Below are 18,269 nucleotides of genomic sequence, written 5' to 3'. Positions count from 1 at the left end.
AACACTTTTCAGCAATGACGTGTGAACCGCCTCCCTTAAAACAAAAACATCCATACCAACATTCGAAAACACTTTGTTTCTATTAAAAAAAAAAAAAAAATTAAACTGGACAATGTATAATTTTGGGGGGAAAAATGGGAAACAGTGATGCCAAAATTTAACATCACGAAGGAGCCATTCAAATGATTTACGATTTGGATACATCCTAATACTGGGGTTAAAGAATGGAACATTGTAAAAAAAATTAAAAATTATGAGCAAGATGATACATTATGTTCAAAGTACGACCAATTAATAATAAAATAGATCAAACCAAAGGCTAGGACATCCCACTTCTTAAGGCAGTGTTTGCCCTTTAATAGACACAAACCCTCCTGTCATCGTCAGTAAGTTATCTAAAAAGGACCTTAACTGGTCTACATAATGTTCCTGCTGTTACAGTACTCAAGTCATATGTTCAGTCTTACAAACCACCACTGTTGGGGCCTACAGTATATAACCAGGGACCTGTATGTATGTGTGTGTGTGTGTGCCTGAACCCTGCAGTACAGATTGCAGCTGAACCCTTTAACCTCAGTCACAAACTCTTTGATGCCAAACGTCACGGCCATAAGAGCAGTGTCTTGCCATCAGCAGCAAAGCCTCATTAAAAAAGGCCCTGGACCCCCACTGACAACTGACTCATATCCCCACCTACACATTAACGTACAGATTCTGCACCTGACTTAATGCATTACAGTTTCAGGCTTATCTAAGAATATTATGTCTGTGCTCTGAACATGCTCTGCATACTGTTTCATCGCACTTCTGTATAAACTGCACATAGATTATTTTATTTGACAAATATTAGCACATATTATATATTTTTATAAATGTTTTCTATTTTCTATTTATTTATATTATTGACTCTTTGCAGTACTTGTTTATAATTTCTTTGTTTATTTTATGCACGCTTATTCCTGCATTTGTGTCTGCAATAAATTTTGCTTTCTTGATTCGTCGTAATCAATGTGAAGCACTTAGAGTTACATCTGATTTGTTTGAGAGGTGCTATAAAAATACAGTATTCATATTCTTATTCTGATCCTGGATGTGCGGCACACTTTAAATAAGTCCTTGAATGTGTAAAATTTAAAATGAAATATTTCTTATGTGTGTGCGAAACACAGAGCATGAAATGACTTTGTGGAGATGTAGCTATAATAATGGGTTATTTATAGCAGCGTTCTGGTGTAGGTGCTGAATAGGGGGCGGCCTATAGTGTTACCTGACGTTGTCGTGCTTCTGGATGTAGATCTTGTGAAACATCATGTCCTCCTGCTTGGCATTAATGTCAGCTTTCATCTCCATGGCAACATGGCGGGGAAGCACTGAGAGCAGGAGGCGTTCCTGCAGAAAAGCATGGTGTACGACAACAGATGAAAAAAGTATATATTTTTTTTTTACAAACCTGTTTACACCACATAAATGATCCAAATCCAATAACCAAAGCTTTAAGTGCTGTCACATGTGCTGCTTAGTGGTGAGCTGAAGCTAAGGATTATTTTTTTGTACATAAAAACATTTTGTAATTTTAAAAGGTGACAGAAAAGCAGACAAATCTGCCATTGGTCGCATTCGCAAAAGAAAAAGCATTCTGAATATAGATAGAGCTTTAAATTACCCTTCTGACAGCTGAGCATCATGGGTGTTGTAGTATTTCATAGCCATGCCAAACTAATTCAAACTGATGGCCTACAGTGTAGGAAATAAGTATTTGATCCCTCACTGATTTTGTAAGTTTGCCCACTTACAATGAAATGAGCGGTCCATCCTTTTAACAGTGCAAGACAGGATATCAAAAAGAAAATCCAGAAAATCACGGACGCTAAATAAAATATATAATTTTTTTTTCATTTCATTGAGTAAAATAAGTATTTGATCCCCTATCAAAACATTGCTTAGTATTTGGTGGAGAAACCCTTGTTGGCAAGTACAGAGGTCAGACGTTTCTTGTAGTTGATGACCAGGTTTGCACACATCTCAGGAGGAATTTTGGACCACTCCTCTTTGCAGATCCTCGCCAAATCTTTGAGGTGTTGAGGCTGTCGCTTGGCAACTCAAAGCTTCAGTTCCCTCCACAGATTTTCGATGGGATTTAGGTCTGGAGACTGGCTAGGCCACTCCATGACCTTAATGTGCTTCTTCTTGAGCCACTCCTTTGTTACATTTGCTGTATGTTTTGGGTCATTGTCATGCTGGAAGACCCATCCACGACACATTTTTAGTGACCTGGCTGAGGGAAGGAGTTTGTCACGGTACATGGCCCCATCCATCTTTCCCGCGATGCGGTGAAGTCGACCTGTCCCCTTAACACAGAAACACCCCCAAAGCATAATGGTTCCTCCTCCATGCTTGACGGTGGGGATGGTGTTCTTGGGGTTATATTCAGCATTCCTCTTCTTCCAAACACCAAATAGCTCAATCTTGGTTTCATCTGACCACATCACCTTTTGCCAAGCATTCTCTGAATCATCCAGGTGTTCATTGGCAAACTTCTGACAGGCCTGGACATGTGCCTTTTTGAGCAGGGGGACCTTACAGGCGCTGCAGGATCTTAATCCATCACGGCGCAGTGTGTTACCTATTGTTTTCTTGGTGACTGTGGTCCCAGCTGCCTTGAGATCATTAACAAGCTCCTGCCTTGTAGTTCTGGCCTGATCCCTCACCATTCTCATTATCATTGAGACCCCACGAGGTGAGACATTGCATGGAGCCCCAGACCGAGGGAGATTGATGGTCATTTTGTGCTTCTTCCATTTTCTAATAATGGCACCTATAGTTGTCACCTTCTCATCCAGCTTCTTGGCAATGTTCTTGTAGCCCATTCCGGCCTTGTGCAGGTCTATAATCTTGTCCCTAATGTCCTTAGAGAGCTCTTTGGTCTTACCCATGATTGAGAGGTTGTAGTCTGAGTTAACGACAGGTGTCTTTTATACAGGTAACAAGTTGAGATCAGGAGAACTTTCTTAAAGTGAAAGGACTGTTCTGTGGGAGCCAGCATCCTTTATTGTTGGTAGGGGATCAAATACGTATTTCACTCAATGAAATGCAAAATAATCTATATCTTTTTTTTTATGTGATTTTCTGGATTTTCTTTTTGATATTCTGTCTATCACTGTTAAAATAAACCTACCATTAAAGTTATAGACCACTCATTTCTTTGTAAGTGGGCAAACTTACAAAATCAGTGAGGGATCAAATACTTATTTCCTCCACTGTACATGATGTTGTATCTCTTTTATTAAAAAAAGAATAATCGTGACCAAGTTTCTATTGGTTTTTCATTTCTCATCCGTCCAGGGGCAACAGTACAGGACAATATAATCATAAACAAGGCACAACACAAAAATAATTATTTTCAACTAGTACCTCAAATAAATCCAGGAAACAAACAGACACAAACAAATGTGTGAACATGGTTTGTTTGTTTGAGTCCTTTGCTATCAAAAAATATTTACAAAAAAAAGTAAATCAATATAAAAAGGAAAATTATTTAAAGAGGTACAGACGAATAAATTACACGCCTTGAGTCTTGAATCATCAAAAAAAAAATCTACCTCTGTCACAAAGTCACCACAGATTGGCTTTACAGATATAAATATTAATATAAAAAGTACTTTTAAATGATTAAAGGTAAGTTTGAGGTTCCATTAGAATACTGAGGAGAATTTCAAAATGTACAGCTATTGTATTTACTGAAAGGACAACACTATCAGAAATCCGAAGCTTCTCCCACTTAGCGGAATATGTGTTTTAAAATACCGGATCCCAGAAATGATGATGATGAAAAACGTTCTGTTTCCCAGCTACATATCCATCCCTTACAACACAGAGTGCACTCTGAACTGACCAGCCACAAATGATTAGCTACAGTGTTTTTTGGGCCAATTTTGGACGTTATAAGTAGAAAATAACAACCAACATGACTCAGTAGTGTCCCGGTGGATACTGTTGGCTGAGTATGTTGTAGAAAAAAATAAAAGAATAAAACATTTAATAATCTGAAATGACGGGTGTTTATAAAATAAAGAACATTTATGTGAATAATAGACATTTAAAAAAATTAGCAATTGAAATGTGTCACACACTTTTTATAACTCTACGATAAAACCCAGAAAACATAAGAGACTGTACACACTTCTCAAAGGCAATATGCTTACAATAGAAACGTATGTTATTCAGTGGCATATCCCTTTCGAGGACGAGTTAATCTAATTGAATCACTAATGTTGCTTTTTTTAGACCCTGCCTCTCCTCCATAGATGTGTGTTGGCTCTCACCTGCTGCTGGTTTTCCCTCTGGGAGTGGAGGCGAGCCTGGATGCATTCCCTGGTCTCCTGGAAGGCTTGTCTCTGGGAGCCCTCGGCGGGGTAATGGGTGCACACGCCCACGATGTTGGTACAGGAAAAGATCAGCACGTTGGACACAATCTGTTAGAGACGATCACAGAGAAACTAGATTCAATATACTTTATCATTTGTTTGCATACAATGAATTAATCAGTGCAGCAGCAATAGATACAATTTTTAAAAGGCTAAAAAAAAAAGGAGGATAAAATTAGGATACAAAATGATTAATAAAAAAAAGGCATCGCACAGTGTCCAAACTGTCCATATGGACCGTTAGGGAGGATTCAAAGTGTAATAGTGCTTAAAGTTTATGAGGGTATTCTTTTAGCAGCTAGCTAGAGGATGTATTTGCAGGTGTGTGAGTGCATGGACAGTGCAGCTCAGTCTCTTAGTCTGATATTCGATGGTTCTGTATCTTTTCCCAGACAGCCAAGGGGCAAGAATTAGAGCACAAAGACATCCAGAGGTTTAAGCCGCAGGTCAAATACTATTTTTTTTCAACCAAGTTCAAATCCGGGTACATTTGTACCTTGTCGTTTACCCTTCTCTCTCTGTCCTGTTGCTTTCTAGCAACATTAACTACAACAGTTTTTATCTTTTCTCGAACAATCAATGCATTTTAACTAGCACACATCCAGCTGAACGATCTTGTTGGCCATTAACCTTCCTTGTGCAGTTGAGTAAATGTACTACTTCAGTACCGCTGTCGGTATGAAAAAAATTGGGTAAATGTAAAGAAATCTTAATTTAACATCCTCTAATACTGCAAGACACTCAATAGGGACTTTACTCAGTTCTTTAGACCATAAGCATATTGTACATGTCTTAACATCTGGTGCCAGGTGTGTTGCATACTATACAATAGAATGAGTATACCACTTTTTAGCTGTAGCTTCACATGATCTTTCCAGTTTGTCCTTATCTCCATCACATTTTTGTGTCACACAACTCACTTGAAATGGTAAATGGACTCCACTTCTATAATGCTTTTACCTGGTTTTTCACAGACCCAAAGCGCTTTACATTGTTTTGTACACATTCACCCATTCACACACAAACACACCGAAAGCAGCAGCTACCACGCAGGGTGCAGCTAACTATCAGTAGCAATTCAGTGTTCAGTGTCTTGCACAGGGACACTTCGACATGTGGCGGGGAGACAGGGGATCGAACCACCGACCCTGCAACCCAGTGGACTGCCGCCCTACCGGCTCCGCCACAGCCGGCCATTTAAAGGTTTCTGGGCAACGTTTTAAGAGTGTTACGGTGTCATATGTCTTAAGGGTGTCAGCGTGTACAGAGTAAATCTGTGTGCTTGTCATGTTTTTTCTTGAGTGAACGGAATGTGAGAATACAACGCATGGTAAAAGCATCATAAATTCAAACTTAAGTGTCATCAGTTGGCAACCTGTACATGATTTGCAACTTAGAGCACTCAGAGTAAAGTCTGCTTTGCTGTCACTGGTGCATGATGATCTAGCAGAGAACAAGTCTGGTTCTTCTCCAAACAGGTGCACAACTGATTACGAGGAAGATTTTTTTCTTTTCTTTTTATTTTTGAACACAGAACAATGCGTATGCAGGTGTTTAGGAAGTCTGGTGCAAGACTTTAAACATAGATTTAAGTTTCGAATCTACACCTGACAACTTTAGTAATCCAAGTGATATCAAGCGGAAAGTGCAGAGCAGAAAGATAATAGTAGTGAGCATATTGAAATAGACACCTTGTTATTGAAAAAATGGATCCTGAACTAATTTTAGATATTGAGTTTTTGAGAGAGTCATTTCTTATCTACATAACAGAAAAAATAACCAAACAGGAGATATGTGAAGACGTCAACATTTTAACAGAACGGAGATTATTAATCGATTATTTGAGAAAACAACCGGCTCTATAGACAGTACGAGTATGATTAGCTATACCAAAGGGAAATTCACCATGGCTAGAAATGTTAAGGATTTAATCTAGGACACTCCCATTACAGGACTATTATGGGAAGTTTTTCTTCAATAGAGTTTGAATGAACCTTAGAAGGAAAGCACCGTCTGTTTGAACGTTAAATCAGCAGACGTGAAGATGTGAGCTGTTTGACAAATGAAGTGAGACAGAAATAAAGTGTTTGATGTATGATTTTTCCAGGCCTGCAGCTTTTTTCCCTCAGAGGGAGAGTAAATCCCAGAGATTGTCAGAGATCTCGGATATATATATATTTTTTAAATAGACATAATACTTGCTAATATTATGTTACAATTGACAGACTCAAACAGCAATAAAGTTACTATTCAGTGAATCCTGGCAATGCTGGAAGCTTTATATTCTCTTTCATCATGTTGTTATAGGCCTATGTGTATTTATGCACTTTTCAAAGCAACTTAATAAAAAAAATTAAATAAAAAGGAAAAATATGAATTTTGCTTTTGAACCAGCTGTTGTAAACTGAGGATTCTGTTGCTTGCTGTCACAGCTGCCAAACGTGAAGTTACCGATTGTACTATATCTGCTCAGTGCCAATAAGCCCCAGGCCCACAGTTTTATCAGTATTTAGTGCAGGATGTCAAGATTATACAGTAAAGCCTACTGGGTTGACATGAAAAGTTTAAACTGAGTCAAATTGGGGACGAGGACTGAGCCTTGAGGAACCTTAACATAACATTTAAGCGCTTCATGGCCTGGCTACTGAAAATACTACTGAAACTGACCGCAAATGTGCGAAACTGTAATGTATCCATCAGCAGATCCTCAGTAACATGCATGTAAATACTTTATTTACAAGCACTTAGGAGACAGATTTACTGTCTGCAGTATCCCCATTTCTTGAGCAATATGAAAAGGAGATATTTAGTTTCTGTGATCAGGCCATGCAGGCAATAGAGAAAACCCTGATTTCCCGATCTTGAAAAAGAGCCTTATGTCTACTCTTGACCATGTTAACCCTTAACCGGATTTCTGATCATGCATGATACAAACTGCTCCCACATTAAAAGTTTGGCTTTGAAACCACAGCTTTGAGATGAAAGGAAAGATTACACATAGCAAAGCATGCCCTTTAAAGAAATCCACCCAAAATTCATCTTCAGCATAATCTCACACCAGACCTCTAGAAACCTCAATAAGTCCACTTCAAATTAAAACATCAGAGCATTTATCAAAGAAATCTGGAAGCAGGATATTATATCAAAATATCCAGTCGGATCGTCAGAACTGTCCAATTTGGTTCAGAGTATCCATCCAGCCTGCTCTCGAGTAACCTCATTTCTTGTTTGAATGTCAACACACTGAGGGTGTTGAATATCTGTGGGAAACCCTTTTGTTGGTTGGTGGACAGTTGGATGTGTGTGCCCCACTAAAAGTTTTATTTGCAGCAAATTCAGTCCAGGTTTCCACCTATCAAACAGCTTGCAACATGTCATGTTTCCAACTAGCCCGTGCTAAAAGGCATTGTTTCCACTGAGCGCCAGGAATACAGTGGGTCCTGGGACTGGCAGCCAGTAGCATACACTGCCAACAGCCCATTCTTTTCATATAGTTATTTAATGGGCTGAATAAGCCAGCTGAATCACATTCACACCACGGGCCTCTCTGTTGCCGGAACAAACTGAACAAACACAGCGTGTCTTTATCAAGTCAAAACCCCCTCAGCAGGTCTCCATGCAAACACCCAAGTTTTCTCAGAAAGAGGGGAGTGACTGGCGGAAGACAAGCCTGGAAGTGAAGCACGACCAAGGCAAATAAAGAAATGAGGTGTCGGACAGAGAGAAGAGGTGGTGCATTTTAAAAAGGTTGCCTTTTGCTTATCTAACTGAAACACTGTTTCAAAATGGAGTCAGCGATTCATTCAAGGGAACGCTTGCTGTCAAAATCAAACAAAATCAGTGAATGAGGGGGATGCTCGTGGTGTAGTGGTTAGAGCGTCCCATAAGGCACAGTCCTCGTTACAGCAGACGCGGGTTTGAATCCGGCCCGGGTAGTTCTCTGCATGTCATTCACCCTCTCTAGCCATTTCAACTCTGAACTCTGTCTCTCCGAACTGTCAATTAAGCATGAAAAATGCCCCAGAAAAATCTGTGAATATCTCCTCAAGATCCGCTTTCTGTCCATGCTGTGTGCATGCTGAAAAATTAAACCAGTGTATACACAGAATACACAGTCTAGGCTCTGTAAACGGGCATGTTGCTAGCTACGGTGGGCCCTTTTGTTTACATACCCTTTCTTTACATACCAGCTTACAGAGCCTAGGCTACGTACTTGATTTATTTTTCAGTAAGGACAGGTACCGGTTTATTTTTTTAGCTAAATGAACTGGGCTGACCCACAGAAGACAAATGACTTTTTAGATAAATGCCATGGCAATTGTACAACAATAAGGTTTATTTCCCACGATATTCTTTATTTAGAGTGCTTGAATAATTAAGATAACATTGCTATACCATTACTCATTAGCATTTCAGTCAGATAAACTTTTGAAAGGAAACAGACCATTTTTTCGCAAATGGTGTCCTATAAAAGGCTTTTCTCATAGAGAGCGCTCCAAGCCAAAAATATGCTGATACTGCCTCTGCCTCTGCGGTGCATAAACACACACAGAATGTTATCCATGATTCAGTAACATCTGTCAGCACACTTTGAACATTCATCCTGGCAATTTACCACAATACAACACAATGTAACTAGCCTGGTGCTACCAGACCATCGTACTTCATTTCATTTGTACAGAAGGTCTGGAAGTGCTGTAATTGGCAAACATTCACTCACTTGGAGGCGGGTGTCTGTTGAAGTTTAAAACTATTGGATCTGCCCAGTGCCACTCTGGATTAGCCAACCAATCGCATCACGTTTGGTCAGACGTATGTTATGAGCCGGCTTCTGGCGGTGCGTTTCAGTTATACAGGGAACTCGTAAATTTCCGACTTCACTACATATTGTAGTCTATGGATCTACCGGTACCTGGCAACGGTAACTTGCTAGAGCCAAACGTTAAGTTATTTGGATGAGAAAGGTTGTAGGCGTCCATACTTTCCCGAGCAGATGCACTGGAACACAGACAGGTCGGAACTACCAAGTCGGAAATTTCCGATTTCCGAGTATAAAGGAACGCAGCATTTAACTGAAACTGGAGCGCGACTTCAACGTCATCGTTCTCAGCCACTCGCTCTGTTCGCTGATTGGACCGGCAGAAATCTGTCTGAGCAAGAACCCATGAATACAGGCGCACACCCAGACTGACAACTGAAGTGAAATGAAAATTGAGCGGAAATAGGTAGGCGGGCGGAGCCAGGCTACAATGTAACACCAGCACTTTACAAAGGAGGGTCTATTTGTGTCGGAGCTAGTGGTAGGGTTACCTTGACATTCTAATGGACAGTGAGAAGGTGGAGGTTATAACACCCCTACATCTCTAAGAAAATGCAGTGATGTTACAAGTCAGCTGTCCACCGATTCATGTGAGTATCAATGAGCCACTGATGCTAAAGCATGAATGAAATGCTGACGGCCAATCAGCTGATGCGCTGCTCTGCAAGAACTGGGGCAATGTTCCACGATCAAAAAGACTTACAACTTCCCCGCTAAACAAAATTCAGTCAACTTTAAAAGTTAACTAACTCGACCATGCAGCTCGCTTATCACGTTAAGCAGCTCAAAAAGAGATTTGTCACATTCAGATTGGTGGTCACATTCAACATAGATTAAAATAGAGAGAGGTAAGAGCTAATCCATCCACAGCGATGTCAAATAAGCATCAGAGACACAAAAGGATTTGTCTTCGTACTTGGCAGTCGACGAATTGTCATCGTTTAAGACGCAACACTGTTAGAAAATCTTAATCTTTTACTATCCTTACATTACTGCACACATTTTGAATCGTGTTCATTAGGATTTTTGAGTCATAAACAGTCCCATTTCTGTGGCATTCATTGAACAATATTGTATTTCGGGTGGAATGCCTCTTGAAAGCTGAAACTGGACTAAAAGTGCTACAGTGGAATCATTATGTTTTCCTGTCCACGAGGGGCCTGTTAGCATAACAAACATGCTTGAAGGGACAAAGATAGCGGAGAAGGATGTACTATTTTGCTTCGGGGAGATGTGTTGCCTGGTACAAATCCCCAGAGGGGAGCAGGCGCCTGACTGCTATAGTGCAAAGGTCTGTGTGCTTCCGTTGAGACCTTGAAAATCAACGTTGGAAAAACACAGACCCGTGCTGAGCTTGAAACTAGTGTCCAAATTTGAAATTCAGAAGGTTGTGTTTCCTGCTTCCTACAGTGGAGTAAGCTAAGCCACCCAGTTACAAATGGGGGCTGAGCCGCAGTCTCGTAGCATCCCGCCCCCACACTGCCATGGAAACGGCATGCATCAGATAAAGTCTTTCAACAGGTCAATACAAATATTCCCCAGCAGCAGCGGCCCTTATTCTATTAATACTGCCGGTACTCACCAAGGCCTTATTTGGAAACCTATGGGCTTAATCCTCACCATAGAGGGAAAGAGAGCAAAAAACAAAAACAAAAAAACATGGCTCCCATGTTTAATACAGAGATCATCCCCAGGGTAAGAACACAAAAAAAATAATCTATTATCAAATAACTGCAGAGGAGGGCTGATGAGGTCTCTGCGGGGTTTATCCGCTGACTGCGTAGTAGTGCGTTCACAGATGTAAATAAATCATTGTCTTTTCCAGTGTAACACACACACACACACACACACACACACACACACACACACACACACACACACACACACACACACACACACACACACACACACACACACACACACACACACACACACACACACACACACACACACACACACACACACACACACACACACACACACACACACACACACACACACACACACACACACACACACACACACATATCCAGGGAAAGATCATTTTTTAACATATCCCAATGTGATTCATACAGATTGTTCTACCCAGCACCTCACGAAGGCTGACTCATTTTCACAAATACCATTCAAAAACCTGCTCAACCAAAGACGGTCAGGAGCACTTAGGCAAGTCATTGTAATAGAAAATACTAACAACACAGCCACCTTAAATTCAGCTCAATGTCCCCATATGACCTATAGTAGGCTACCTGAGACGGAATGGCCTAGAGGAAAGGGGTTGACCAGTAACCATGAGGTCGCTGGTTCGATCCCCGGCACCAAACAGGAGGGTGTTATTTGTAAAACCAGTGGTGGGTAGCATTAGAAGGACGGAGCCCACCATCTCCATTGTGTCCTTGAGTAAGGCACTTAACCCCAAACTGCTCCAGGAGGGCGCTATACTATGGCTGACCCTGCGCTCTGACCCCCTCCGTATTGTGGTTCACATGGGATATGCGAAAAACGAATTTCAATGTTTTTGTCTAATGGTATTCCCACAGGTATTTTACTCTCCTGTATATTCTTGTTTATCTTATCATCCGATTAATAGAGGCCACTGCTGTGGCGAACAGCGCTGGCAAACAATCATTGCACGAGGACAGCACTGAACAGCACAAACACATGTCACATTATGCGTCTCTGTAGAGCACAGTGCAGGCCTGTGGTCTCGTTAATAAGGCGCGCTGTTCAGCACATGACCACAACAACAATTCATGGAACAAGATAGAGATTCATGGAAATTGCCCAAAAGCAGCAGCTGCTTAAGAAGAAGTCGTCCTGTCCTCTGACGTTAGACAGACCACAGATTATAGTTGTGACATTTCTCAGTAACACAACCACTTATTCAGTTTGATCAAATTCAATGCATAATAAGCATTGAATTAAATCATATATCATTTAAATATTATTCAGTTTGAAAGAATCTTTAAGAAATTTCTAAATGCAATTATGATGAAGGCCTAGCCAAGTGTGTGTGTATGCGTGCGTGCAGGCGTGCGTAGCATTATTTAACTGAGGTAAATAATAACTGCCAGCAGAGGCCACAAAAACATTAGAGCAAGGCATCTTATCCATCAATATTTACCCAGCAGTCTGAGTCTTATTACTCGCCTACATTTCTCCCACACCTTTCCTTTTCTCCGTGTGTCTTACAGCCACCCTAAGGCGTCCAGTCTCCTCTCTGTACTCCTGAACTTACGCCACGCTTTCAACACACTTCTCACTTTCACTCGTGCATCTTTCAAGAGATGCCCAACATGATGTATGTGGAAGACTGGCGGCCGATATCCAGCCCACACACAAGTGATGATAGCAAAACCAAAAACCCAAACCACACTGGCCTGCACTGTGGTATAAGGCAAGGTTTTGGATTTTCTGATTTTGAAATTTTTTATAAACATTGGTTGGCCCACACATGAAAAGTTATCCATTTTTATACCTTCTTGGCTTCTTCTGATGAATAGATCACTGTTTTGGAGAGCATGTAACGTGTCTATCATTTGCTATACATGCTGGCTTGCGAGGACCACAGTACAGGTGTGAAGGAATACAAATTGCAAATGTGTCACCGTTGGTTGAAATAATGCACGGTGGCCTAAAGATTAGACAAGCAGGTTTGTGACCTGAAAGTACCCCGGTTGAAATCTCCATTACCAGCTGGAAAAATCTGGGTTGAGAACGTTATTCACGTACAGTACACCTGCTGCCTCTTTACTGCTGCTGCCGAGGTGACTTTGAACGAGGCCCTTACCACAGTACAAAGCATAACAAGCGCAAGAGCAACACATTCAGTTGCTATACTTCCTGTTAAAACACATAACATTATTTTTTTCTGTCAAAGAGCGTAACAAATCAGGACTAAAACATATTTACTCCCATAGGTTAATATAAGCAACATTTCAGAAAGCTCATCAAAAGGAGGAAATGTAACACTATGTTAGCCTGCACCCTGTAAAATGTTAAAAACACATACAGTAGAACAACAACCTTTTAATACAGCTTTACAAATGCATTAATACATGCAAGTTGTTTGGCCCTAAGTTTCTAGAAATTCTATGTAGTATAGCTTCAAGTAAAAGCCCCTATATATTGCTGTGTTTTTGTGATTACTGCAGTGGCCAAAAGTGACTGAATCTGGATCATTTGTATTGTTAACATATCCACTTATCATGACATAATTTACTCCAAGACAGAGAACTGCTCAAGTGCAGGAACTTTAAGTTTTAGGAACATTACAATGCTATTGATGACTTGATATTTCAATAAGTGCAATGAATCTTCTACTACTATCTATTGGGCCAAATGACAAGATCTTTCAAATATCACCAGATGGTGGAATTCTAAAATTTAAAAAATTACTGCGATCACAAGTTCCCAGAGGAAAACCATTAGCTATATTTTAGGCAAAGGTCAGTGACAAAAAAAAAAGTCATCTGTTCTGCCCCTTGGTACTGCAACACTGTGTCTGCCTCATTTTTTAAAAACTTTTGATTAGATTATGAAATTGATTAGAAGTGTACGCCCCCTCGGTTAGCACACAGAGGCACATTGTGTGCTCTCAGGATAAATGCAGGTCATGCGCTTGATGGTGATTGCTGTGAGCAGCCCACCGCCAGGCCTCCTCCTTCTGCAGGGCAATGTACAAGAGGGTGAAAGTGTCTCACGTGAGGGGGCCGCCGGCAGTTATTTGTTTTCCGGATTTTACCTAGCTGCTAAATAATGCCTTTGTAACCAAGAATAAACCTGACGATGAGATCGCATGGACCAAACAACACAGGGTTATGTTGCACCAGTTCTGTGTTTGGAATATATTTTGACAATCCTCTGATACTTTTATAAAACTCTCCTGCATTACTGTGTGTCTGCTTTGTGGAGGCAAGGTGCACTCTGGGTACTCTACATTGAATGAAACAACAAAAAAGCTTTTAGTTTTCGTTGGGAATGTGTTTGTTGTTGAATACTTACAACTATACCTACAGATCATGCATTATTCTACTTTAACAGGAGAATAGGAACATTTTCCTATGATATCTGGACTCATTCATTCACCCATTAGCCATCCAGAAGTAGCAATGAACCTTAGCCCTCCCAAATACAGGAAAAAAATAGTGTTTATTTTTGCCATTATCTCAGACTTGTTTTCTCCTAATGTTTGTATGTTGGTTTGGACAAGATCCTGTATCTACATTGTTAAATCAAACTTTTTTATTATTATTATGGAACGGATACTGGGCCCAGAAAATGAGAAACCATGTTCTGCAGATGAAAACATTTAAAAAATGCTTAAACTTTTAAGTAAATATATATATATAGGGGAGAACGGGGTAATCTGAGCCACTTTTTACATTTGCTCCCCTCTAAGGGAGCTAAAATGATTTATCACTCAAATTTACACATTTCCCATTAATTCAGGATGTTTCCTAGAAATGGGCATTAGCAGAATTTTTTTAAGACAAAGGGCAGTGAAAATATGAAAAAAGATGTCATGTGGCTAACTTTACCCCAGCTGCAGGGTAAACTGATCCACTTACTTTTTCCACTCTGAAACTACCATAACACATATTGTAACAGTAAGAATCCTGAAAGCTAGCCACACATTCCAGAACTAATGTCGGACTAGTAAAATAATGATGGGGTTTGGTCAATTAAGCAAAGCAAATTTTCTTAACACTTGAAAGTAACTCTGAACAAAATCAAATAGGGGAGAGTGGCCTAAGTTGTGCATTTTGGAAGTTGTGCCACCCCTTGTTTCTAGAAAACCGTGGAAGAAATTGGAAATGTGACCACATATTTAAGAAGAGCCATCCATTTGACTCATCCTGTAAATAAGGGAGACACAAGGAATAAGATATAAGCACATTTAAGCTCAAAAAACTGTGTTTTGCCTTTCAAAGTAAAATTTCCATGATCAAGGTTTTTTGATTATTGTGTCTGAACAATTATAGACAAGTTTGAAAACATTTGACACATGTTTTAGTGCTTTGGTATGCTACATTTCGAGTCTATACAGTTAGCACAATGTCAGCCCTAAACTGCTGCATCATGCCTATTATCCAAATTTCTGGGATTGGGGTGATTTGTGCCAAAGGGCCTGGGTGAGTTATAAGTAAGTAAGTAAGTAAAATGTATTTATAAAAGCACATTTATGACAGTTTGCACTGTCCAAAGTGCTGTACATAGTGCATTCAGTAGGTAAACAATGAAGGTAAAATAACAATAACCAAAATAAAAGATGTAAAGCCCATACATCCACATAAACACATATAGTAGTGCAGAGGTAAGATAGTTAATGGGGAGGAAACACCAGGGTGTACATATGGGTTTTGAGCCATGATTTAAAGGCAGAAATGTAGGGGAATCACATTTGTCAGGTGGCAGTTGGTTCCACAAGTACGGAGCAACTAGTGCAAAGTACATTTCTGAGAGTTGTGCCAGTGGCATGGCTGTATACACTGGTCACCAAAAGAAAGTGATTGTCTACAGTAGCTCAGAAGAGAGTGACATCTCAATTCCACTTAACGACACCACTGATGACAGTTCAGATGGCCAGAAAGATGATGATGGTGACTTTGTCATTGTGAGCTTTGCAGGTAAAACCATTAGATCTGCTAGGCCTTGTTTAAGAAAATTGTCCTTCAATCTTTGTCAACTATTTACTTTAAATAAACCTTAAATAAGTGATTGTCTAATGGATTTGTCTTGCATTACAGTTTATGAGATATATATCAATGGCACAATTCACCCCATGGTATTCTCTCCAACCGCACAACTTACACCACACCGGGGGCAAGTTGTGCATCAAGACAACTTTTTTTCCGAAAGCTATATTTCTTCAACAGTTTATTCCAGATCCAAAGTTTTTATTGCCAGGGATGCACAACACCCTGAAATATATGTACATATTTGAGTTGGAGACGTTACTGTCAAGGCCTTACTTTAAAGTCACTTTGAGTGAAAAATTGCACAACTTAAGCCACTCTCCCCTACAACATATTATAATTCAAAAGGTTTTAATAAGATTCAAATGAAAGATAGAACCAGTTAGATTAGAACACAGTCTGGGGGTCAGAAGTCAGAACACAGGACCCTTAGAGCCAGCTAGTGTCTGGGGGTCAAAGCATAGGCAAATCAGAACCAGCGAGAACAGCCTGGGACTCAGAACACAGGAGAAGACCCAACTGGATTATAACATCAGCCTGTCATACTCTACAACTAGGCCTACTCTACATTCCAGCCCTGAAGGTTACAGGGAAATATGAGAAGGTGCTCTTTCTGTGTGGTTGCCCCAGGTCGTCTTCCTGGTGTATTTCCTTGGCATGATGGCTTTTCTACAATGTGTATGACATTAAAATAAAACATATGTTATGTAGTATTACATTAAAATATGTTTAAGACTAAACTTAACTTGTGCCTCATTGTGGGGGAAAGTGAGACAGTGGCTCACTTTCCCCCACAGCATTTGGCTCACTTTCCCCCACCACCACAATTTGAGAAAAAACTACCTCTCTTAGCATTTCAGGCTTATTTTCAGTTATCAGCATCACATGGTTTCATATGTTGGTAGTTCATCAACACGTATGATAGAAGTTTTTCTACGTGAATACATTTGCTTTGGCATAACAGTTGATTAAGTTGACAGCAAGAAAATTTACTTTTACATGCAAAATACCTATTTTGGTGAAAAAAACATGCTTACCACAGCACCATGAGGTCCTCTCTTTCAGGGCCATGGGGAAATGAGAGGGGCTTGAAAACATATATCTCACATGACCACAAATGTTTTCCGTTGCCTAGATACAGGGGGTGGCTCACATTACCCGATGCCTCAGATTCCCCCGTTCTCCCCTATATATATTTTTTTTTATTTTATTTATGACAATGCAATTATTTTTGGAGCAGCATCAACCAATTAAAAAGGTGTAAACATAACAACGACATACTATCATCTTGTTGACAAGCTGTTAAAAAAAGGTCTACTCACAGGAGCAACATTATCAAACAATAGGTGTCACTTTTCTGAATTATTTTTTCGTAATTTATTCTTAGAGTAAAAAAAAAGGCGGTGGGCAAGAGAGATGTGGGACAATAACAAACACAGGTCACGAACCCGACTGACCCACCACAGTCTGCTAACCAAACAGCCAGGCCACCACAGCGCCTCCTTTAGGATTCATATTTCTGGCCATATTATGAAAACAAAGCCAATATTGATCCTCCTTTTAACTTTGTTTTGATCTCCACCAATTACTGAGAGAAATAGTCCTCCATTTTACATTAGTAAACTTTGTATTTATCAGACCTTTTTAGTTTAATGCAGCTGCTGGAAATGAATTTGATGAAAATGTTGCAACTGTACCACCAGCTTGGTTGAACTGAACGACACTAAAGCATCAGGCGGAGCGGAGGGAGACTACAGAGTCACATTACAGTCATTTAATCCATCCTTAATGTAATAATATTGACAGAGCAGCTTTAACAGAATCAGCTGAAAGCAATGTTTACACAGACACAGGCACAGAACAAAACACTTGTCTGGTGAGTCCTAATTTAAGGATGCTTTTTGTATCCGGACCCTTTACCAAACCACTAGGAAAAAACAGCTTGTTAAAGACTCAAGTATGATTCTGACCCCCTCTGAAGTGTGGTAACTTGTAAATGTACTAATAAAGAAAAAAGTAATATCTCTCTCTGCATGTCCTCTGACTTCCAATGTCACAGCTTAAAGGCACCAAACAAAATACATTGTCACAAAATGAAAATGTTCAGATAGAAGCAGCAGCAATTTAACAGCATTATGCTTTGACCGGAAGCGTGTGGAGTCCTATACTTCACCAAAGGGGCAGCGAATGCTTTCAGGCAGCTCCAGTACCCCACAGGGCAGACGCTGAACTCACAGGAACTTAAAAGGTCATTTGTATGAGTCACGCCTTTGAAGAAGAAAGACCATGGAGCCCACTGACAAACAGCTACAAAAAAAAAAGAATGTT

General features: G+C 40.1%; 1 protein-coding gene across 1 annotated transcript in view; it reads right to left on the bottom strand.

Annotated features, from left to right (window-relative positions):
- adcy5 (adenylate cyclase 5) overlaps positions 1-18,269 on the bottom strand; it is a gene marked incomplete at its 5' end in the record, with an annotated part of 70,551 nt that overhangs the window by 29,073 nt on the left and 23,209 nt on the right. The window contains 2 exon segments of the mRNA XM_080038201.1: positions 1,268-1,389; positions 4,323-4,472. Coding sequence (XP_079894327.1) covers positions 1,268-1,389; positions 4,323-4,472 — 272 coding nt within the window.

Source organism: Ammodytes marinus (assembly GCF_949987685.1).
Source record: "Ammodytes marinus genome assembly, chromosome: 12".
Taxonomy (NCBI): Eukaryota; Metazoa; Chordata; class Actinopteri; order Uranoscopiformes; family Ammodytidae; genus Ammodytes; species Ammodytes marinus.
This window is presented reverse-complemented; position numbering and strand designations above follow the sequence as displayed.